At 40.9% G+C, this 24,150-nt stretch overlaps 2 protein-coding genes across 7 annotated transcripts; one reads left to right on the plus strand and one right to left on the minus strand.

The window, feature by feature from the left end:
* Positions 1 to 1,129: 1,129 nt before the first annotated feature.
* Positions 1,130 to 5,406, minus strand: tmem30b (transmembrane protein 30B). The gene is made up of 8 exons (XM_042388233.1): positions 5,073 to 5,406; positions 4,419 to 4,617; positions 4,053 to 4,160; positions 3,824 to 3,931; positions 3,612 to 3,702; positions 3,389 to 3,526; positions 3,059 to 3,265; positions 1,130 to 2,179 (listed from the first exon to the last, which is right to left on the minus strand). Exons 2-8 carry the CDS (start codon positions 4,605 to 4,607, stop codon positions 2,001 to 2,003), a joined length of 1,020 nt encoding a protein of 339 aa, XP_042244167.1. The 5' UTR covers positions 4,608 to 4,617; positions 5,073 to 5,406; the 3' UTR covers positions 1,130 to 2,000.
* A 90-nt stretch (positions 5,407 to 5,496) lies between these two features.
* kdm1a (lysine (K)-specific demethylase 1a) lies at positions 5,497 to 22,334 on the plus strand. 6 transcript variants are annotated; one of them, XM_042388231.1, is made up of 22 exons: positions 5,550 to 5,592; positions 6,380 to 6,416; positions 7,038 to 7,331; positions 7,671 to 7,839; positions 8,047 to 8,180; positions 8,269 to 8,347; positions 8,430 to 8,522; positions 8,636 to 8,742; positions 9,040 to 9,121; positions 11,005 to 11,099; positions 12,089 to 12,106; positions 12,932 to 13,074; positions 13,211 to 13,301; positions 14,455 to 14,589; positions 16,129 to 16,202; positions 16,968 to 17,079; positions 17,275 to 17,407; positions 17,497 to 17,684; positions 19,148 to 19,262; positions 19,472 to 19,599; positions 20,826 to 20,972; positions 21,317 to 22,334. In XM_042388231.1, exons 2-22 carry the CDS (start codon positions 6,387 to 6,389, stop codon positions 21,515 to 21,517), a joined length of 2,568 nt encoding a protein of 855 aa, XP_042244165.1. In that variant the 5' UTR covers positions 5,550 to 5,592; positions 6,380 to 6,386; the 3' UTR covers positions 21,518 to 22,334. The 6 variants fall into 6 exon arrangements, with proteins under 6 accessions (XP_042244166.1, XP_042244165.1, XP_042244163.1 ...); XM_042388226.1 differs by lacking the exon at positions 5,550 to 5,592 and adding an exon at positions 6,574 to 6,620 and having other exon boundaries at positions 6,392 to 6,431; XM_042388228.1 differs by lacking the exon at positions 5,550 to 5,592 and adding an exon at positions 6,574 to 6,620 and having other exon boundaries at positions 6,392 to 6,431; positions 7,674 to 7,839.
* Positions 22,335 to 24,150: the final 1,816 nt, after the last annotated feature.

A 24,150-nucleotide genomic window follows, 5' to 3' on the forward strand; every position in this document is an offset into this window, starting at 1 on the left:
CAGTTGTTATATTTATTACTTCTGCATTTCGTTTAAAAATTAACCTAACCATCCAGACAAATAAATGATAAAAGCGGCATGAACATGAGTCAGCTGTGAAAGAGCAGACAAGATATAAATGTTCCATTGTTTGATGGCTACAAAGGCACTGAAGCTTGACCTTAAACGATGGGTCCACAATTTTTCAAAGTCTTTCTTAAAACAATAGTCAGGTGCCCAAGTGAACATTGAAATAGGTTATTCTTGCCATAATCATTCCTCCTGTTCATACTGGACATTAGAAGATGCACTCATAATGTACTAACAACGTAAGTGAGCGGGGGGTGGGGGGTGGGGGGTGGGGGGGCAAAATCCACAAGCCTCCTGTGCAAAAATGTATTTAAAAGGTTATCTGAAGCTAATATGAAGTTTCAGCTGTCCAAATAAGTCAAATAAGGTCAGTATCTTTCAATGTTACAGTCTTTTTAGTGCCAAAGTCCCTGTTTTTGTTAATATACTTCCATCACACTTCAACAGGGAAACACTGTCTGAGGAAACACAAAGTATTTTATGCTAAGAATTTTATGCTAAAAAGACTGTTAATGTGGTAGATATCCACTTGATGTGACTAACTCAGACTGCTGAAGCCTCATATAAGCGTCATTCTACTTAAATACATTTTTGCACAAAATGACTGTGTGGATACACTGTTGATTTTGGCCCCCATCACTTACATTGAAAGTACATTTGAAGGGGATCATTTTATCGCCAATATGAACAGAAGGAATGATTACAGCAAGGAAAACCTCTTTCAGTGTTCATATGGGCACCTGACTGTTGTTTTAAGACAGGCTTGAAAAAATGTGAACCTATCCCTTAAAGCTAAGGTATTAAATGGCCAGGACCCAATGAAAACATGATGGATTTGTGAATAAAATTGGATTATAGTAAATGGAATTGGAGTTTTGGGGAAGGTCTATACTGAATGCTATCATAGATATGTAAAACTGTAGATTAGAAACTCAAAAGTCACAGTAAAGGAGTGATAGGCCTATAGAGGTTAAAAACTGACTGACAGAGGAAACCACACATTTAAATAGAATCCAGAAGAAATGTCCTAATATGACGAAAGGAACCTCAAGCTGCAGCATGGTTTTTGTGTTGTTTTATTATATAAATATTAACATGAAGTAAAATCTCAGAAACAAACAGTTAAAACTGAAACATAGAAGTTCCTAAAATATGAGCTTGTATAGCTTGTACACCAGATCCCTGAGTAAGAACAGTTTATTCCCGATTTTTACAGCATTCATTTTCAAGTTATGTTACACATTTCACACACTTCAAATGTAACTTGTTGCTGAGTGTCAAATGGCTTAATGGCTTTGTTACTATTACTGACCCTGCTATATCCAAGTATTGTAAAATAATAAAAAAAAAAAAACCCAACAAAGAGTGCCTTTACAAGGAGCCTAAGCTGTATGTCTCTTTGTCTGCCAAATATCAGCCTGAGCACTTTGCATATCCATTCTACTTTCACTCTACCTCTACCTCCCGTAGATATATTTACAACAGGATTAAAATACATTATCAATGTGATTTCGGACTTGGCTTATGGTCATTTAAATATGAGATACCAGCAAGAGGCATTATTTAAAGCTGTTCCATGAAGGTTAGCTGACTTTGCTGTGTTTTGCACTCAGAGGAGCCCAATTTCATAGATGTGCTTGCAGAAAAATACATATACTGCAAGAATATCATCTCACAGTGTTCACAAAGCTATTTTGCAGTCAATGGGGAAACTCCAGAAGAGTCCTGCCTCACAAAATGACAGCAGGCTTCTGTTGCACCTGAGGAGACGATCTTCATGTCCAGAATAACAAATGTGAATTCAGTTCATTGATTGATTCTAGCTGTGAGCACTGAACTCTGTGTTCACCATCTGATTAAGTAAAAAAAAAAAAAAAAAAGTTGATAGAGAAAATAAATACCCCATTCAACCACAGTTCGTGAACAAGAACTCATTCCTCCTCAGGGAACTTGAATTTAGCATAGACGATGAGCATGACTATGGACATGAAGACACACAACGAGCCAATCACGAGGTAGGCAATGCCCAGGAACTCATTCTTGCCACCCATCCAGGACACGTTGCTAAACACCACCTTCTTTCTGCCATCGAAGCTCAGGACAGGATAGTCTGGGGGACAAAGTGTTAAGGATATACACCAAGAATGTAGATACAGAGAATAATGACCTCATGATAATACTTTAAAGTATTTTTTCTAGGAATTAAAGAAAAAAAAAAAAAACATCCAAAAAGCTAAAACTGTCTCACTTGCATTGGGAAATGGTCAACAACAATATGATTTGATGATGTAGTAAGCGATTTAAACTTCAATCAATCACGTGATAAATCATTTACCTAGCTCATTCACCTACTTCAGAAAATGTGCATGGTTTCTTTTTCACCTCAAGAACTCCTAAGTCATTGTGTTCATGCTGCCAGTTAAAAACAGAACCACACCCAACCTGTAAAACAAGTTAGACTAAGGCGCTGTTGATGAAGTAACATGACACCAAGCATGTGTCCATTTCAATGGTTAGGTGGAGCTTTGTAAATCTCCTCATACTGTATGAATAAAACAGTGGGAAACTGTTTAAACCATGCCACTTTTACATGTATAAAATGATCAGTGGAGTATAATATTTATCATAAAGACTTATATGCTATATACTCTCCGCAGCTAATGGTATAACTGTGTCATATAACCGTGTGAAGAGGACACACTTTGTGATATATTTGTATAGTTCATCATCCCTTCTTCTTTGTTCATAATTGACCAAAATTCAGTTACTTTACTCAATCTACAATACTTACATCTTACTTGCCGGCATGCATGTCTTGATTCAACACTAAAGATATATGTGAGAATGATCTAAGTCATACCCGTCTTTAATTGTTTTGATGGTACCTTTGCTATTGTTTTGGCATCACTGACAGCTGCTGCTGTCTCTCAGCACTACTGAAAGGTCTGTGACAAGCAGAAAAGTTAATGCATACATATAAAAAGGATACTGTAGGCAATTTTGAGGGAGTAGTTTCCAGCTGGCAGGCCCTCTGCGTAATCCCCCTCTGTGATTCGTCGATACAGTTTTCTGAAATCTGGCAAGGCAGACCTTCTCATCCACACCAGGAAATCTTGATTGATGAAGCCGTTGTTAGCAGGGTCTGAGGGGTCCAACTCGTAAACAGGTTTGGACCAAAATATGGGTTTCACTGTACCTGCAAGTCAAACTTTTAATCAGCTTTGACAATTCCCAAACATTAAGGTAGGTGATTTGCAATTTCACAATACTCAACCAAACAACAGGAGCAAGTTACAGTAAATTGAAGCAAAGAAAGTACCATTGAACGCGTTCTTCAGAGGTGTGATGGAAGGGTTTCTGTATTTGATGTTGTAGTCTGTCCACCAAGCAATCCCTTTTCCATCTAAGGGCACCAGCTCCTCTGCACCATTCACGATCCGATACAGCTTGAAGGTGTCTTCCAAAAACACAAGAATTAATACCCCTTAAGCACAGCAATTAAACTTAATTCCAAATTCACCATTTTAGATGCCCTCACATACCATTGAACATGCTGTTTGCTACTGATCCACAAGGTACAATTGGTGTATTCTTGCTGTCATACTCATAGGGAGCGCAGGTGTCACTGGGACTCTAGAAGAAAGACAGAAAAACAGTGTTGTCATTGCTGAAACAAAATACGTCTAACCCATGGAATATGTTGTTTTTTTTTTACCTTACTGTTTTTCCCCAATATCCTATGTTGTTAGCTTACCGTAAAGTATTCCAGGTCTCCAGACAGCTGGTTATCATCTTTGGACACACCATACCTCCTGTAGTTCTGGAAGTAGTTGGATAAACCATAATAAAAGAATACTGGCCCCTGTCCAAGACAACAGAATCACAAAAACACAGCCAAGGGTCAGAGGAAGGGTCAGAGTTCAACTTGATATAAATTAAAAAGTCCAGTTTGTGTTTGTGTGTGTGTAAAGCTCCGTTGTCACCTTAAACAGGCTGTTGATGCTGAAGTTCAGCTGGCACTTACAGTTCTTCAAGTTTGGGTCAGAGCACTTAAAGCATGGTGAGTTTTGCTCAACCCCGGTGTAGTCAATCTGCGTGGAAGAGAACAAGAAAGATGATTAAATATTGATCAGTACAACACCTATCTCCATAACTTGTCACTGACACCACACCTGTTTAAACTCAAAGGTATGATATCACTTACAAGCAACAAGTCTGTGAGGAGATAGCAGTGCCAGTTGCATGCATTGGACCATTTTTCATCCTCTCTCTTTTTGCCTGTGACATCTGACCCTTGATTCTTAGCATGGCACCAGACTGGTTTATGCTTTCAGTGCTCACAATCATACCTCCAACACTTGAATACTCCTTGAAGTGACAAAGAGAGCGACGCCAATGCCAATGAATGCCAGACCAATGATGACAAACCCTGGGATGACAATGCCGGCAGAGAGCATGGGCTGCCAGGCTGGAAGCCTCTGCTGAGTGAAGGCGGTGTTGTCAGGCCGGTTGACTGTCTCCTGCTCGTGCTTCACCATTTTCTTGGTTCTGTAGGATGGATTGTTAATCAGCTCACTAGTTTGTACTCATTCATATTGTGTGCTGTATCTTAAGTCAAGTGTATTGCCTAATGACCATGGCAAACATATGAAACAATATGTGTGGCCTAGATAAATCATTTTTTCTTTTCCCTGCTCTGGCACTAAAGACTTCCTCATTTATTTCACTAAAAGTGCCTTATTCTCGTTTTGAGTTGCAGAAAGCTGCCAACAATTACCATTTCTTATTTACAACACAATATAGCCCACCCCGCCCTAAAAGGCTTCATATCATAGGCAAAATCTAGAAACTTAACTGCAGCAACACCCAGATAAGCCGAAAACAAACACAGTCCAGAGAATTGACTTTACACCCACTTAAAAACTCACTGGTTAGGAGAAATAGTTATATAGAGGTACACGTGTATATTTGCGATTTACATCTGGATTTTAGATATTACTTACATGCGGTCGGCTCAAAATGGAGAAAAAAAGGAGTCACCAACACGTCGCTATGCTTCCCTGAGAAGTAGGCACGACGGAGCAGATCACCTTTACCTGTCTGCCCCCACATCACCAGCCCATCCTGTTTGTCTCCCTGGCTGACGTCAGTTTGTCTGCGGGGCTGAGAAACACCGATCTGGGATCAGTTTGGTCGTTTCTCCACAAATAAGCAGGGAGGAAACGCTGAATCCCGGTCAGAAAAAACACCATTTAAACCCAGATTACTTCCCAGTTTTTTTTCTATAAAACAGTGCAGATATGTGTTTGAGATATATTATTTACGACTAGAAAAAACCGATCCATTGCGGCAGTTTTATAAGCAATAAATCCCCGCCTTCTTTTGGATTGACAGTTATTTCAACCAATCATCGCACAGCGTGGGATTGGGTAACATTTGCGATCCGCCAATCACCAAAGAGTTCATTGAAAGGAGACCTGCTACGGTGCAGTCTTTGTGTTGACATCTGCGGGGGACTGAGAGGTAATATTAACATTTTTAATATTTTACGTATACCTTTATTCCTTAAAACAATGCTCCTAGATGCAGGAAAGTGTGCTTAAAATGTATCGATACGCTTTGCAAGCGTAGCCGGCGCTTTCTTTTTCTCCCAAGTCGCACCTGCTACTGTGCCACTGCTGGTGCTAGCCGGGGTCTCATTGTTAGCACCGTTAGCTAACGTAGCATGGTCTCGTAGGAGGAATTTGAATGGAGATGAACATAGAAGCGATTAAAATCTACTTTAAGTACACCCCGTGTTGCTGTGAAATTAAACGCTCGCGACTTTATAGTCAAATGTTTAATTTAAGTCACCGTTTATAAGAAAGCTACCGTTAGCCAATGCAAGCTAACGTTGGTAGCCACTCTGCTGCTAGCTCTGCAATTATCGCTAGCCATCTGTTTATGTTGGACTATAACGGACTTGCACCCGTCTCTTCACTACAAAAGAGGTTCCCGACTATTAGATAAATGTGGCTTAAAAGCGCCACAGTCCGTATCGGTGTTACCAGCACGTCAGCTTTCTCAAGTTTTATAGTCTGATTTTACGAATAGTCTTGATAAACAACATTGACTCCTATATCAACATTTTTTAAAGGGTAAACGACACAATGAGACACAATTCACCAGATTACCTTGTGTTAGTCATAGGATATTTGTTCACACTTGTAAATGTTTAGTGTAATCGTGGATATTATGTGAAAGGCCAACGTTTTTTTGTTTAGTTGGTCCTGTTCGTAATCATATTTCTGGTTCTGTCTTCATTTCTTAGTGTTTGAATGGATATTACCCGGTGCACGGAGAAATGGGTAAAACAAGACAAGGTTACTGTACCATGGAGCCCTCATTTCATAAAATCATGACATTCACGCACAGTTAACGATACTTAAATCATCCAAAAGTTTGACAATTTGGGGTGATAATGATGTCTCTCAAAGCCTGATAATATTTGGTGGCTGTCAGCAGGTGGATTAAGCGAAGTGTCCAGCTTACACAAAGGGGTTAAACGTAAGGTATCTATAAAGAATTCATCAGTTTCAATGACACCAGTAGGGATTGTGACTAGTAAGGTCTCAAAATACTTTTCAGAGTGAGATTTGGCATAAATTTTGTAGGCCCCCTTTTTAACTAGTGTAGGCTGTTATTTCCAAACAAATCTGTGTTTTATTCTCAATTGGGAATACCACAAAGTGCCATAACTAAGGTCACACATTTCAATTTTTTGTTTGTTTGTTTGTTTGTTTTTCAGCAGGCACAACCCACACTTCATCATTTTCATCTTTTCTTTTAGAAATATCTCGTGATCTTTTATCATTGGTTATACTATTTTAAGCATCTAAATTTCAGCCATTCCTATTTATTTTACTTGAGTTGTTGTTCGTTTCAATTTGATGGGTTTTATCTCATTTCTGTCCTCCTCTTTTGTTCAGGAGAGGCCTCCGACATCCTCCATGATGCTGTCCAGTAAGAAGTCAGATGCTGGCTCCTCTTCCTCCTCGTCTTCGTCTACTGCCGGAGCAGCGGGGGGGGACAGGCCCCAGGTTTCTGATGCACAGACTGGTCCTTCAGCCTCAGCTGCAGGAGTTATGGAAGTAAAGAAGAAGGAGAGGTCATCCCCCAGTGGGGAGCCCGGGGGAGCCCCTTTGCCCCACCAAGCAGGCCCTGGGGGGGCTGATCAGGACTCAGCTGAAGTCCGCAGGACGAGTCGACGCAAGCGAGCAAAAGTAAACATTTTAGGGTTCTGTTCCCTCTCGCTCTGAGAGGGAAGCACTAAATGAGCTTGCCAAAAATGAAAGTTTTATTTGCCAGTGGCAGAATTCACTAGATTTCGTTGATTAAAGGATCAAGACATGTCATCATTTAAACTTTAGGTGCAGGTTCTCGCTTGCATGTGTTCCTGAGTTGAAGTCAAAAATAGAAGTGATTTCTCACAGTCGTTGCAGCACGGTATTGGTTTCTTAAGCCTGGTAAGGTTTCAGCACTTTCAAGTGAGCTAAGAACAGCTCAGCGATTCAAGGGTGTGAATGCGGGTTTTAATGATGCTTTTATTGTGCCTATTGTTGCAGGTGGAGTACCGCGAGATGGACGAGAGCCTGGCCAATCTGTCTGAGGACGAATATTACTCTGAGGAGGAGAGAAACGCCAAGGCAGAGAAAGAGAGGAAGCAGGTCATCCCCCCTCCACCTCCCCCTCCAGAGGAGGAGAATGACAGTGAACCAGAGGAACCATCTGGTGAGTCTGACTGTTGGATGGATCATGTCAAAGAAGTGAAATAAAACTGATGTCTTTGTTGCAAGAATGCACATTTAAAGCTCTCCTAAATGTCATCTTTAAACTAGTTAAATTCAAGAATGCAGAGACCCTAGCACACACAAATAGCTATGACCCTTTAAGAAAGTGATGTCATTTTTAACAGAATGATCAATTTTTTCTTTTTAGGTGTGGAAGGAGCTGCTTTCCAGAGCCGTCTCCCTCATGACCGTATGACGTCCCAGGAGGCCGCCTGCTTCCCTGATATCATCAGCGGCCCCCAACAAACTCAGAAAGTCTTCCTCTACATCCGTAACCGTACAGTAAGTGCACATTTACACACATTATTTATTTATATATAAATCAGTTTATAAACAATACTGTATTTTAATTCATATCAACCCCACGCAGCTCCAACTGTGGCTGGACAACCCTAAGATCCAGCTAACCTTTGAGGCCACAGCACAGCAGCTTGAAGCTCCATACAACAGTAGGTTATTAAATGAAACATTCATTTTCTAAGAAGTGTTAAAGAAATTGAGATTTAATGTGCTTTTTTTTTCTCCTTTTAGGTGATGCCGTGCTGGTCCACAGGATACACAGCTACCTTGAAAGGCATGGCCTCATTAACTTTGGCATCTACAAGAGGGTCAAGCCTTTACCCAGTGAGTTTACTTCATTCTCAGTCTTGTAGAGAATCGAATTCAGAGACATCAACCTTGGAATGGTCAGTGTTGTTATGATACTCAGTTAATGTTCTCCCTACTTGTCTTTGCAGCTAAGAAGACCGGGAAGGTTATAGTCATTGGTGGAGGTGTATCTGGCCTTGCTGCAGCTCGGCAGCTGCAGAGTTTTGGCATGGATGTTACAGTATTGGAGGCCAGGGTAAGTCAACAGCAGGGTTTCTTATAAATCGGTTATTTCAAGTATAACTGGACTATTAATCTTTAAGTGATTTTTGTCACATTTTCTTTACCCGCTATAAATCTTTTTAATTGTAAAACATATACTGTCATTTTATAATTAATATCTAATTAGTGCCACCATCTAATTACTGTATTTATTATGATATAACTGTTTTCTATGGGTTCATTTGTTTACTAATGAAGTGACCTAATCTATCTTGTGTCCTGTAATTAAAGTGTACCATGTGATAACATTTTACTTTTTTTTTTCGTACAGGACCGGGTTGGAGGCAGAGTGGCTACATTTAGAAAGGGCAACTATGTTGCTGATCTGGGAGCCATGGTGGTGACAGGCCTGGGTAAGATTCAGATCATGTGTTTCGTTTTATCACTGAGTGATGTCACTCACTCACAAGATTAAGTCAAAGCATCTTGTAGCTTTTTAGTCTTTCATGATTTTCATTTTTAGTCGGCACAAAAGCAGACCTGCCAACCTGTGCGCATTTTGCATAGCAGGTACGCATTTTGACATCAAGGTACGTTGGTACGATTTGTCACTCTAAACTATGCAAAAGCTGGTGACGCCTGTGAGTTCATTTCATAAATCTATGGTTCAATTGTGCATGTGCAGTACTCAAGTCCAACAGCAAGGGGCAGCAGCTTGTAGCCTGCCAAAAAGCAATAGAAGAAGAAGAGTTCGACCAATCATAGCACCGGATTCATTCCCAAATATCAGCGGGGATATGAAATGGATGTATGGTCCATGCATCCATAATATGGTCACACTTGACAAATACGTAATGACATTACAAGAGACTGCAAATCGAAAGCAACATGTCACTGATTGTAACCCTCTAGATCCCCCTTCTCACTCCAGCTGGCTAATTCCTCAAGTGAAGATGCTACTTTTAACTCCTTTGTAAACATAAACGGACTGGGGTGGATGTGGAAAGTTGAAATTTTGAATTGTGTTAAGTTAATGCAGACCTTCCAATTTTGGGAAAATATTTAACGTTAATAGCGTTGGACTAACGTTATATAATTTGCAAGCTAGCTTGCTTGTTCACCAGGCATTTAAGGTGGTAAAGTAACATTAGGATATATTGTCCGTATGTTGCAGATTGTAAAACGTGACTTTTTCATAGTGTGTATTCATAATTATTGTTGCAGCCAAACCCGTAACCATAATGAGAGGAGCAGTGGCATGATGGAAAAAAAGCAAGTTAATGTGCCAGAATTAACGTTAACTAGAAAGTTATCAGTAAAAGGCAGATTGTGTGTGTGTGTGTGTGTGTGTGTGTGTGTGTGTGTGTGTGTGTGTGTGTGTGTGTGTTGGCACTGTAGTCTATAACTTTGCCTACTCCAGGAAAATTTGAAGGAAACAACCCCTCACTAAAAATTTAAGTACAATATTTAAGGAGGGATGTGATTGCTTCTACAGTTTCAACAGCAATGTTCATATTCAGCCTGTATTGTCATTAAGTCATCATACCATTAAGTAATAGCCTTCCTATAATGAGAACTGTTATATTAACCAGCTCTAAAATATTTATTTAACACAAAATAGTCTGTTTAGGCTGGTTTGGCTTTTACAGCTATATTGTCATCATCTTTTCAAATTAGCTGAAAATCATATTTTCAAAAATCAAATTGGCTTAAAGATTATTGTGGAGATGTAAACAATATAAACTATATAAATGCAGCAGTAGTGGGAGGTTAGTGTGTAGCCTGAGTGAAATTGTGTTCCTTGGTCATCTGTGTTTAGGCAGGTGACAGACAGGCATAAATAATCAACCAACAGTAGTGGCATCTGCACATATTTTTGTAAACAATCTGTTATTGATATCAAGAATTTTCATATCAGTGCATCCCTCACATTTTTGTTAGTTTGCTGCATGTGTGCACATGATGTACACATATTATGTGTATGTTTGCAAATTATGTACAATAATTCATTGTTCGAACAGCAGTGATTTGCATCTGACGCATCTAGGTCGCAGAAGTGGTTCTCAAAAAATTCATCCAGGGCTGGCAGGTCTGCAAAAGCAACATCATCACATCTTGTGGAATCTTGTAGATCATGTTTTGTTCACTGACAAGTTATTTGAAAACAATGCTTCATCCAGTTTTTAGTCTTCTTCCTCACAGAGATTCTGCAGTTAGTAAGATCCACCCGTAGAGGGTGATATTGTCCATGTAAATACTGTGTCACCTTCAAGTGTGTGTGTGTGTGCTCGTTCAGGAGGGAATCCCATGGCAGTGATCAGCAAGCAGGTTAACATGGAGCTGGCCAAGATCAAACAGAAGTGTCCACTGTATGAAGCCAACGGCCAAGCTGTGAGTATAACTTGTCTCAGTGAATTGTGTTGCCTCTTATCCATTATCCTGCCATAGCCAAGCTCCTTGGTGCATTGTCACATTCAACAAGTAGAATCCTGAGAAACCTCTGGATGATCATTTATATTTCTAAATAAAACTTATGATTATTTTCCCCAAAAAAAAGGGTTTTCTTGTAAAGCCAAGAGCCAATTTCACAGATTGATAGATGGCTAGAGGCTAATGGTAGCAGAGGCATGCATGTGATTTGCTCTGGCCAGCTGATGCATGAAAACATCTGCCTGCTTCAGTCGTACTGACATTTTTAGCTCTACATGAGGTCAAGTTCTGTCGCAAACAGCTGACCTCAAGATTAACCATCCATCATGTCAATGTAGCTGCAGCTGCATTAAATATGTGTATCCGAATTACATTTTTGAAACCAAGACCTTGTGTTGTTTACTTCCTTTAACAGAAGATGTTTATGTATGCACACGAGTTCCCTGAAGTGCTCTGTGTTTAGGTTTATAGTTGTCCTCAGGCAGGGATCTGGCATTCCCTGAGCCACAAAAACAAAAGGAATTGTGGATTCATTTAACTGCTTACCGTTGCATGTCATCAACAACAGCTCCAGTTCCTTTCAGAACAGAGCTGACCAGAAAACGGATATAGCCCTAATGTCATTATATTGGAAATAAACAGACATTTTCCCCCCCTGATCTTTTTTTGTTCTGTCGGACAAGTGGCAGCAACAGTAGTTCGGATGTTTAGGTTCACGTTCAGGGCACTTCCATTGAAATAGAGTCTAGCCAGCAGGGCTCTTGAAGCATCCACATCATGTGTAACTGGTTTCCTCCCCCGCAGGAAAAGACAAATTAAATGTACGTTTCACTTTTGTGCAAACCTGTTTGAGGTTAAAGTTGTGTTTACTTAATATGTTCTCTCTCTCCTTCCTCCCCACCTCCCTCCCTTCTCGTCTTCTCAACCCCTTCCATGCTCAACTACAAAAGGGTGAACGGTGCACGAGTGTATGTATTGGTTTATTTACATAATATATTCTTTATCTAATATAAAATCGATTTTAAAAGACATTTCACCTCCATCAATCTCATTTTACTCTGGTTCACTCACCATTTACCATCCATCTAGAATACAGATGAGCTGCTCATGTTTAAACCATCATCTCCTAGAAAAGGAACTGCAAAACAAACCTCTTGTTTGTCTTTTTTATTAAAGGGAACAGGCCTCAGACATTTCTGCTATAAATAATACCTTATCTCTTGCTAATTAATCTGGTAACACCAGTGGTTAGATGCCGGCTAGACTGTAGCTTGAAGAGATGAGAATTTGTAGTAAAATGTGGTACTGCTCTATTCAAGTCAAATCTAATACCACAAGTGTGCATTTTGCCTGAAAAGCCTAATATAAGTGTATCAGTAACACATTTTCTACAAAAGTGGTTCTATCCTAGCATGGTTTTTATATTAAGTGACTTTGGAAGCATGTTTTAAGTCTTTTACTGCATGTTCATGAAGACCTGAAACATTTGGAAGTGTCTTTGAAGGGCATTAACTATCATTAATTCTTCTTCTGCTTATATTTGTGAATCAGTGATGTAAATGTCTGTCCCAGTGAGAGAAGAAATGTATCGACACTGAGTTACAAGTTGAAATATGGAGTAATGTATAAACACCATTAAGATTTTCTAGAGAAATTTTGCTTTTTTAAAAAAAAAAAAAGAAATCATACATTTTTAGCTATAGTTGAATCTGGCTTTTTTTTTTTTGGTAGACTCAATTTCTGTTGTCTTAAGTGTGACTGATCCCCTGGTGTCTTTGTATGTGTGTGTCCAGGTGCCAAAAGAAAAAGATGAAATGGTGGAGCAAGAGTTCAACAGATTGCTAGAGGCCACCTCCTTCCTCAGCCACCAGCTGGACTTCAACTTCCTCAACAACAAACCAGTTTCTCTGGGACAGGCCCTTGAGGTGGTCATACAGTGAGTACAGTGCACACTTCATGAACACACACACACACACACAGGAGATGGTGACAGATGTATCCCGCACATGTGTACCTAAAGAAGAGATGTATATACAGATCCACAAAAATACACAAATCTTGTGTCTGCGTAGGCTGCAGGAGAAGCATGTAAAGGATGAGCAGATAGAACACTGGAAGAAGATTGTGAAGACGCAGGAAGATCTCAGGGATCTTCTCAACAAGGTGAGCAGGATTTCCTCATTCAGCTGTCATACTGACATCATCGTGGTTATGAAGTTGACCACTTTAGACACTGTGACATCAGCACCATCCACAATGCAGATGTGCATTTCTTTACTTCTTGGTGCTACACAAGAAGTAAAGAAACATCTCTTAAGAAACACCACATTTTCCTATTTTACACTAACAATGGAAACAACAGATAATCATGCAGTTTTTAAAGGAACAGCTCAGCGTTTTGGTAAATATGCTTATTCTCTCTCGTGCTGAGAGCTGGATAGGAAAAATCGATACCGCTGTCATGTCTGTAGGCTAAATATGATGCCAGCAGGCGATTAGCTTAGCTTACCATTAAGACTAGAAAGAGGGGGACTCAACTAGCCTGACTCTGTCCAAAGGAAAGAAAATCTGCCTTCCAACGCCTCTAAAGCTCATCATTTAACATGTTACATCTAGTTTGTTTCTGTACAGAAACCAAAATGTAAAAACAAGTTGCAGTGTTACGCAGAGTTACATATTGAAACTATTCATTGGCCGGGCCAGTGGCTTCCTGTTGTCTCCGCTGGCTCACAGTGACAACAAGACTCCAGGCTAGTTTCAAATTTAGTTTACAGACATGACAGTGGTCATGATCAGTTTTCTTATGACTCGCTGGAAGGAACCAAATAATGATATTTTCTCATATGTTTAAGAATTACTTTAAGACTACTGAAAGGGGAAACCTTAAATTGTGATGATGAACTTTTCATTTTACATTTCTCAGTGTTTTTTCTTGCTGGTTAGGGGGGAAAAAGGGACCTAAAATCAGAATTACTTCAAAAAGTCCCACTGAAATTTGGCAGACATCTATCAACTGGCTTTGCTTTGCTGGTTGGCTGGGAGAGCTAATAGATGGAATAGACTTCTAGTAAGTGGAAGACAGATCTGAAGGTGGTCTGATGGTGCCATAATAGTAAGAAAAACAGGCTCTAGACTGGAACACCACTGGGTTGACTCCTAGACTGGCTTGGAAAAAATCCAGGTTGTAGAAAGCAGAGTAGCAAAACCATATTGTGTCCAGTCAATTCTGCCTTTTTTTATACACACCTTCCCGTTTCCTTCATCCACCCTCATCCTTCCTCTCCCTCTCTTGTCTCCTTTTTTCTTTTCCCTTCAGATGGTGACAACCAAGGAAAGAGTTAAAGAGCTCCACCAGCAATATAAAGAGGCCAGTGAAGTCAAACCACCCAGAGATATCACAGCTGAGTTCCTGGTGAAGAGCAAGCACCGCGACCTCACCGCGCTCTGCAAAGTGAGCTAAAACACCATTTGCTGCAGACCAGTAATGTTAACAGATTGTTTTAAAGAATAAGTTGCTTTGTGACACTTTAATTACTCCCTCAGATGTCTCGGACGAGGCAGAAATTAGACTTGAGGAGTTAAAATACTCTAGTCAAAGCAGTTAAGTTTAAAAGGGAACTATTTCTAACTGTGTTTGTGGTGTTGTGGGTATTACATAGTGTCTGTGTTTGCAATTGCTGTAGTTTTAACTACTTTGAAGCAGGATTAGATTTCGTAGGTGTTCCCAGAGGTCAGGAGGTCAACCAACACAATTTGCCAGACAGAAACTTTGTTTTTGTCCTTAAGGATATGATTAGACATAAAGATCAAATCATTTGTAATAGTATTATAATACTGAGAAGGAGCTAGCATGTAAAAGGGATATTTTATAGACTAGTGGGTCAGGGTTGGTGCCTCACAGAATTTTAATGCTGTGCTATCTAAGTAAACCAGACAGGCTATGTTTAAGTGGTTTAATGCCTTGGTAGGATGTATTATTAGAGTGAGTGCTGCTGTTTTATTTTTGGTGTGGATAAATCACCTCCACTACTGCTATATGTGTGTATTTTAGAAGGAGGTTTTAGTTGTTTTAAACACAGCTGGTGTCTGCGTTGCATTTGTCTGCTGCCCATCCGCCGTCTGAGAAACCACTTCAAGGCCTTGAATCACGGTCTGACTGTCTTTATGTATGCGGATACGCGCACACATTTTCAGCAAGGCAGAGTAGTTTAAGAGGTTGTGTGTGTGCACATGACATGCATGACTACACCATATAACAAGATTTAAGGCCAGTAAGGAGGGATGGCTGCGTCAGGATATTTTCAGTATTCTTGCTGTTTTTAGCATTTTCCCAGGTCAGCTTGCCAGCCTGGAGGCATCATTAAGATGTTAAAAGTTTCGAGGCTTGCCTCGGTGTAGCTCTGTACTGGGCCTGGCTAGGTAGGTGGTATTACCAGACTCTGTGCTGCTGTCGTAGTTATTTCTATTGTGGTGAACTGATGAACAGGTTGAGTCAGCCCTTTCTGTCAAAGCTGCTTGTCCTTTCTACATGACCTGAAACCCTCTGGGTGTGTACACACTCACGCACGCGCATGTACGTGCATGCCAATTTTTCTTCTCACCTCACTAGAGACATTACCAGTTCCTGAAGTTGGACTTCAATTCAGCATGATATCTTTTGAGCTTTATCTGTAATCCTTTTAAATGTTTAATGCCGAAATCATGTCACAATAATAGTATTGTAACACTGAAGTAAATCGTAATTGTTGCGGTAGTTTAAAATTGTCAAGTTGTTGATGTAATATGCAATCGCAATTCCTCAAGTTTTAATTGGTTCATTTTAATTCTATCCTAAAAGAACTTTAAATTGTGATAAATATCTGTGATCATAATATCTGAAAAAAAACATTGTTATTTTATCATTATTTAACATATATTAACACAGCAGCTGTGTTACTGTATGAATAATGTGCAGTCAACATCTCCCTGCTGTCTGTCTGTCTCTGTGTAGGAGTATGATGAGTTGGTGGAGATGCAGGTGAAGCTGGAGGAGAAGCTGCAGGAGCTGGAAGCTAATCCACCCAGGTAACTCATAGCTTCACAGTTTTTTTCATATCACTTAAAATGCATTGACAACTCAGTGCATATATGTATAGTGCAGTATTTGCCAGACAATTGTCAATTTACAGTATAATATAATATTTTGGTCATACTGCCCAGCTCTATTTTGTCATCAAAAATGCCCTTGTATACATCTCAAACATTTTGTTACTGTTTGTAACTTTTTAGCCCTGAACTATTACTTAGTTTACATACATGCATGTACTTTTCAGAAATTTCTGCAACAGACTCCTGACCCAGTATGGTCATGAAACACCTAAACACCATGATTAAATTATTTGAATCCAGTCAGACACAGAGGCAGCAGCAGCTTGTTGCAGCCTGTGATGTAACCGGTAATGCAGATCTCCAGAAGAATACTGTTATTCATTTTTCTAATCAGGAACTGATCAGACTAAGTATGTCAGGTTGGCTATGTTGAAGCAATATTGGCTTATGTGCCTGGAGTGAAAACCTATTGTGGTAAATTGGTGATAAAAATAAACGTTTGTTGGAGCCACGCAGCCCTTAGCAACAGATGTTTACCTTTGTCCTGTGCTTATGTTCTAGTCTGTAGTAAATGTTATGAGCATATTATGTATTATTATGTTCAGATTTTTCAGCTTGTGCATGAGTAAACCTGTCCCTCTGACATCTCAACAGCTGTCAGTATATATTACTGTCTCTCTCTGTCTGTCTCCCTCCCTCCCTCCCTCCCTCCTTCCCTCCTTTCTTTCTTTTTTCCCACAGCGATGTTTACCTGTCATCCAGGGACAGGCAGATCCTAGACTGGCACTTTGCCAACTTGGAGTTTGCCAACGCTACGCCCCTCTCCACCCTCTCTCTCAAGCACTGGGATCAGGTATATACATGTACCTATTTTGAAATGTCATAACTGTGCAGTCCTGACAATGGTCTTGCATATCAAAAGTCTCTTTCAATCCCATGTACGTAATAGGTTACTGCTAGTTCAACTATGAGACACTTCTGCTATTCTGTTATTGCATTAGGAAGTTAATTATGCTACTGGGATGACAGATTATTAATTTATCCACAGGACGATGACTTTGAGTTCACCGGCAGCCATCTGACAGTAAGGAATGGCTACTCGTGTGTACCTGTGGCCCTGGCTGAGGGCCTGGACATCAAACTTAACACAGCAGTGCGGCAGGTCCGATACACAGCCTCCGGTATGTGCGCAGGATTACATGTGCTGTGATTGATGTCCATACAGACGTACAACGTATGTTAACCAGACATTTATCCGTTCATTCTCCAGGCTGTGAGGTGATCGCTGTCAATACTCGCTCCACAACCCAGACCTTTATCTACAAATGTGACGCTGTGCTGTGCACCCTGCCGCTCGGCGTGTTGAAGCAGCAGCCACCCGCCGTCCAGTTTGTTCCCCCGCTGCCTGAGTGGAAGACAGCTGCTATACAGAGGATGGGCTTTGGCAACCTCAACAAGGTCTCGATAAACATACAGTGCCCAGCAGTGCTTCTTGTATATCAGAACAAATTCCTTCCTTCCTTCCTCCTCTCCTTAACCAGCTAAAGCTACAGAATCCTAGATTTCAGTCGGAAAAGAACCTGAACTTGTTTGTCCGACATTCAAGTGGGAGGCCAAAGATCTGAATCCCCTCACCCCACTAAGTCTTGAAATGAGTCATCATGTCCAAATCGGAGTTAAAGGTATACGATGTAGGATTTTTCTAAAAAAACAACGTATAGACTCTTATTTTGTTTGGTATCCGGACACTTCTGGGCGTTATCCTTTGGGTAGTGGGTATGTAGCCCCCAGCCAATAACAAGTCGCAGGGTGTGAGGTAGGGACTCGTAGGGTAGAGACCAGGTTACATCGCTGTCTCCGTCTCTTTGCTCTGCTCCGCTCTGCTCTCTGTCTCTGTGTCATGGATGTATAAAGAGCTGCAGGTCTGTGTGTCTGCTTGACCGAGGGCAGTACTGCGCTACACACACACACACGCAGAGCACAGAGGTCACAGCGGACAGGATGAAGTTCTGCATTCATACCAAATCCAGCAATGCGGTATCTTCCGGCAGGGTTGTGCGGAGGTGTGGGCGTATTTATTTGTGCTTTAGAATGCAGCCACCTCTCAGCTCTCTCTGGTCAAGTTGCGTAGGAGGGACAAACTTTGAATGCTGTTTACAAACAGCAACCAACAAATCCTGCATTGTATACATTTAAAGTCAGATTTTAAATCATGCGGTGTGTTTCTGGCAGGACTTAGGATTCGGTCCCTTAAGGATCTCCCGCTGCTGTTTGTGCTGCAGTGTCCTTATGCTGGCAACTTGACCTTCAGTTGTTAGACTGCTTCTCCAGGCCAAAACTTGATGAGCATTCAGAATTAAAATATATTCCCTGAAGGTTTATATATCATTTTTCCATTAGGTGCTACATCAGCATCCCTGTTATATTCAACAGATTCACCCTCCCCCTTCTTCTTTTTTTTTTGATGAATCAGTAAAAAAGGTTTAGTTGCTTCATCCTGGTTCTTTGATCAGATGGAGGATGGAGAGGGATTCAGCCTGTTGGTGCGCAAATGAAAGATGCTTTTTTTTTTTCCTTTTTTTGGCCAGTGTGTTTGTAATCCGATCAGAGTGCTCATTCTGCGTCACTTCTGACCCACCAGCTCTTGTACTCTCTCTCTCTCTCTCTCTGAGCATCATCTGCAGCAGAGTAGTTCATTTCCTAATTCTGCTGCAGCACAGAGGAGAATACTGCATTATTATGCAATCCCAGCTGCTACTACTACTTTATCTCCAGCAGAGGGAGCTCTACCATTCACACATTCAATGCATTTAACTTGTGCTGAACATGAGATACATGTCACTGACTACTGAGCATTTGATGAAAATGAACACTTTGAATGTCATGTGACTTATTATTTTTGTTTTTCTCCCTGCCCAAAGGTGGTGTTATGTTTTGACCGTGTGTTCTGGGATCCCAGTGTCAACCTGTTTGGTCACGTCGGCTCCACCACAGCAAGTCGAGGCGAACTGTTCCTCTTCTGGAACCTCTATAAAGGTGACAAGGGATTACTCGTAGCTTCAGACTGCAACTGTTGTTTTTGATGCTGTTTGCATAATTTTTGAAGCCATTAATTCTTGCAGCACCATGTTCACTTATAATTTATAGATAAATCGTGCAAACGGATGCCACATCTCTTGAACATTTCCTTTTCATATATTCCCAGTAAATCTCTATAACAAATGTGACTTTTTTTTTCTCTTCAGCCCCGATTTTACTCGCCCTGATGGCCGGTGAGGCCGCTGGCATCATGGAGAACATCAGTGATGATGTCATTGTCGGACGCTGCCTGGCCATTCTTAAAGGAATATTTGGAAGCAGCGCTGTACCACAGGTACACATGTTTGTGCAAATCAAAGACGCGTTTTATTTTCAATAGATGATTGTGTGTCCATCTTGTACTTTGAGTACTTCTTTAACTTTAAAGGGGACCTATTATGCTAATTTTCAGCTCTATATTTTTATTCCCAGACTCCAGTAGAGTAGCTTTGCATGATTCACAGTCCAAAAAAATCCTTATGTGTCTTATACTGGCCCTTTATGCAGCCAGTTCAACCTCTGTATGAAACAGGCCATTTTAGCTCCTGTCTCTTAAAGGCCCCCCCTCCCGATGAGACCACTCTGTTCTGATTGGTTAGCTTCCAGAAGCTGCATCGAGAGGCTATGTAAACAAACTATGACACAAACTATAGTACTAAGATTTCACTTTTTCCTTCTTTACTGTCAACTACTTTATGTCAACTTCTCAAATACATCAGGACATGCTTGAGTGGGAATCCGATCCTAAATATGCGAGTGAACAATGCAAACAACACATGGAAACACCTTAGCAACAACCTTAGCAACCAAGGCTACAGAATAGACGGCTGTTTACGGGCATGCACGACAATCTGACATCAGCTCATCAGCAAGGTAGAAAAAAAAAAAAACACCATAAATGAAGCATTCAGAGTAGGCTGAAGGCCTGGCTTTTGACGTGCAGGGAACATTTCTACATACATTAACCTCAAGTTTTGGAACTTTGACCATCTTTAACATAGATGTCTGACATCATAGCAGTATATAAATAACAGAAAACCACAAAAAGCATAATAGGTCCCCTTTCCACATAACAAATCGCTCTGAAAAACGATCCTCATAATTTGACATAGCTGCTAGTTTTATTCAAATACAACTTCATTATGTCTGTTGTTTACACAGAAACAGCGGTGGGTTATATTCATCATTAGGGTTTTCACTGTTTTTTCCAGCACTTTTAGTGGAATGTCAAAATCGTTCCTGAATTGACCCCCACAACCAGCACAGCTTTACACAGCAAAGCATATGTGAAAGGCACTCACAAGCGGAGTCGTATCCAAACCACCCGTCATTATAAATCATTTGCTTATGGTTTCAAATGGGATAAAATCATATGCATGGAAGCCAACGTTGGAACAGCTTACCATCCAGCTGTTTACAGGTCCCTCTAATATCAGTATGGAAACCCCTAAAAATCCCTTGTGTGTTTGTGTGTGTGTGTGTGTGTATGTGTGTTGTTGTTGTTGTTTGTTGTCATGGCAGCCAAAGGAAACCGTGGTCACTCGCTGGCGTGCCGACCCCTGGGCACGGGGCTCCTACTCATACGTCGCAGCAGGTTCTTCGGGTAATGACTACGATCTGATGGCACAACCCATCACACCTGGTCCTGCCATCCCAGGAGCCTCGCAGGTGAGCATGCAAAACATGCAAGAAAAGAAGCCTTTTGAGGGGAAACTGAGAAGTCTATATGTATGTGTGTGTGAGAAAGCAACAGAGAGAAGGCATCCCAGCTTGCCCACAATATTCAACCAAACCAAAGCAGAGCAGTTTATTCCCAACACAAGATGGTTTTATTGGCTGTTTTGATGTCAGTGTGCTGATCGATGTGAACAAGTTATATTTATGTGTTGACTGATGAGATCTGGCAGTTAACTTATCCTGTTTTCTTTTCATTTCTCATGTTGGGACAATCTAACATCGATCTCTTTGTGTTTCTTTTTTTTTTTTTTTTTTTCCCCCCTTTCCCCTCTCAGCCCGTGCCTCGTCTGTTCTTCGCCGGAGAGCACACCATCAGGAACTACCCCGCCACAGTTCACGGCGCCCTGCTGAGCGGGCTCCGTGAGGCAGGACGCATCGCAGATCAGTTCCTGGGTGCCATGTACACACTTCCCCGACAGGCCACTCCTACAGCCGCCAGCAACCCTCAGCAGGCTCAGCCCACCCCTAGCATCTGAGAGGTTCCTGTCAACTCAGCACTGTCAGACCCAGCGATACAAGAAAAAAAAACAAACCATATACTGTTGACATTTCTGTACATGGACAATTTTGGAATTCCCTGAAACGACTCTGCATCCTTGCCTTCGCTCAAATAATGAGTCACAATAATGTGGAATTGAGTATTTCAGTTCTTCCCAGCAAGATGTGTGAATATACATACAGTATAACTACATTTGACTAACTGAGACAGATCTACAGACTTGGCTACGCTCAAGAATGATGAATAAATCCCACTTTTATTACATACTAATGTAATAATTAATATAAGGCTTTGTAAATGTGATTTTTCAAGTCTTAAAAACAGAAGCATGGCTTTACTTTTTGGTACTTGGAGTGTTTCAGTGTATTTGATTCCATGTGGAGTATATTTGCAGAACCCAACATCTATTTATATATATAGCCCCTGTCAGAACATTAAGAATGGCTGAAAAACATACACGCGACCTAGAACCGGACGTAAAAAGGCAGATAAACAATAAAGTCTTTTCCCATCTGTGTCATTCCAGAGGCCTTGTCTCGGTTGTCTTAAGGCTTAAAAAGAAAAAAACTTGTACTGTTAGCTGTATGCCTCCTAAATTTAATTTATATTGTTTAGGTTGCAGAGTGTAGTGAAAATAGTTTGTATTAAAAGTTAAAAAGAAAAGACATGTTGAAAGAATTGTGAATGTTTTTGTTGCCATAGCAGTTTAAGTATTGTTATGGTCATCACATACTGTCATCCCATACTTTTTTATAATGTCAGTTGTTTTTGTTATTAAAAGAAGACAGAAATTACATCTTGAAATCAGTGTTTTTCTTCCTGAATTGATTTAGAGCTAAAAAAAAAAAAAAAAGTGAATGGATCCACTGTCACAAACTATCACCCCTTTTAAAAAGGGTAGTTTTTTTTGTACACTCGTGCAAAAGTAACATGGCTGCTTCTACTCTGACCTCCCTAAGACCCTCCCTCAGGTCTGGCTGCTTCCCAGGGTCTGTGGTAGTGTGTCTGTGTGAGGGAGAGATGAGGGTCTCTGGCAGCAGCTCCACATAGTGGGGGATCTGATGAATGAGGGGGGGGGGGGGGGGGGTCAACCATGAGCTATGAGCTTTTTTTTTTTTCTGTGGAGTTGTGTTTCAGAGCTCCGTGCCCCCTCTGTTTCCATGGGCTTTCAGCGTCATGGGCCTTGTTTTTCCCCCAGAGCTGCGGTTATTATTATCGTGACCAATGGAGATGTTTGATGTAACAACAGTAATTTGAGCTGGGGTTTTGGACTGCAGCACTTGGGGTATTTTCACCTCCCTGGTAAACTGTATGCCTCGGAGCAGTGTGTAAGCCTAACTGTTGACTGGTGAGGGTATTTTCCATAATAGCCCCAAGCAAGACCACATCAACTGATTACTTGATAGAGAGAGACACACACAGAAAGTCAAATGGAGAGTTATAAAAGACATTCAGAGAGACCACAGCGTGCCTGAGCACATCCGCCGCAGCAACCATGTGATTCAGAGGTGCGGGGTGGAATGCACACTAACACAGGTACAAACACCTCCCACATGCTGTTATGTGTAATCTGGACATCATCCATAACAACCAAATGTGAGATAAATCCAGATATGACGCAGTCACTGTACAACCTTCGGGTGTTTTTGACAGTAAATTACATAAAACTCCACATTACACACGCAATTATCAAGCACGTGTCACTTCTAAAGTCATTCAAAGCTGCAAGCTCAAACTCAACATCCCACTCATCCTCATCACCTGTTGTAGGCGGCGAAACCTCTCTCACTCCTCCACTCGCCTGGAGTGCCACTGAGTCATATGGTTGACTTGACAGCACTAATTCAGGTCAGGCATCAGCGCCGAGGCTCAGGAGTACCAGGGTCCAAACAGGCACCGCTGTGTTAGGGTGGCACCTCCCCACATCTGAACTTAGGACAGATTAAAACCGCACAGGCAGGAGAGAAAGTGTTAACCCCTGACTCTCAGAGACACCCCCCGCAATAAAACCGACGCCTTCTCTTAATTCTTTTTTTTTTTTTTTTGCAAATTAAAAACTTAATGTGAAGCCTTAAGGCCACAAGCATTTGTGATTCACAATAGGCCTTTTTCACAGCAGACATTAGCAGGAAAAGCACAGGTGTTACTAATAACATTAACGATGGCTCTGCACAATTCAAGCCTGCACAGTACCAGCACTCTGAAACCAAAGCAGCTACAAAGAATTCAGCCATAATTAACATTATTATCTACGCCTGTGCTTTTCCTACTGTGACATGTCAAAATGTCTTCAGTGCAAAAACTTGGATGGATGCTTTATACTTGCTTCTGTTCACAGGGAAACACCTTTACTTAAGGATTTGAGCACTTCTTCCACCACTGTAGCTGATATAATGTTCTGAAACCTCCCACATTATTTTGAGTCTCTAAAAGCATCTTGTGACACCATGAAGTATGATGGGATTAACTTTTAATGCAAGTAAAACGGCAAAATGAGGTGGAACAAGAAATTAAACATTAAGGACACAAGTTCACGAAAAAGTGGAACATTCATTTTGCCAGTTGATTTGTGTAAAGTGTAATGATTTCACACTACTAATGGCAGAATAT

The sequence above is a fragment of the Thunnus maccoyii genome, chromosome 16, assembly GCF_910596095.1.
Source record: "Thunnus maccoyii chromosome 16, fThuMac1.1, whole genome shotgun sequence".
Taxonomy (NCBI): domain Eukaryota; kingdom Metazoa; phylum Chordata; class Actinopteri; order Scombriformes; family Scombridae; genus Thunnus; species Thunnus maccoyii.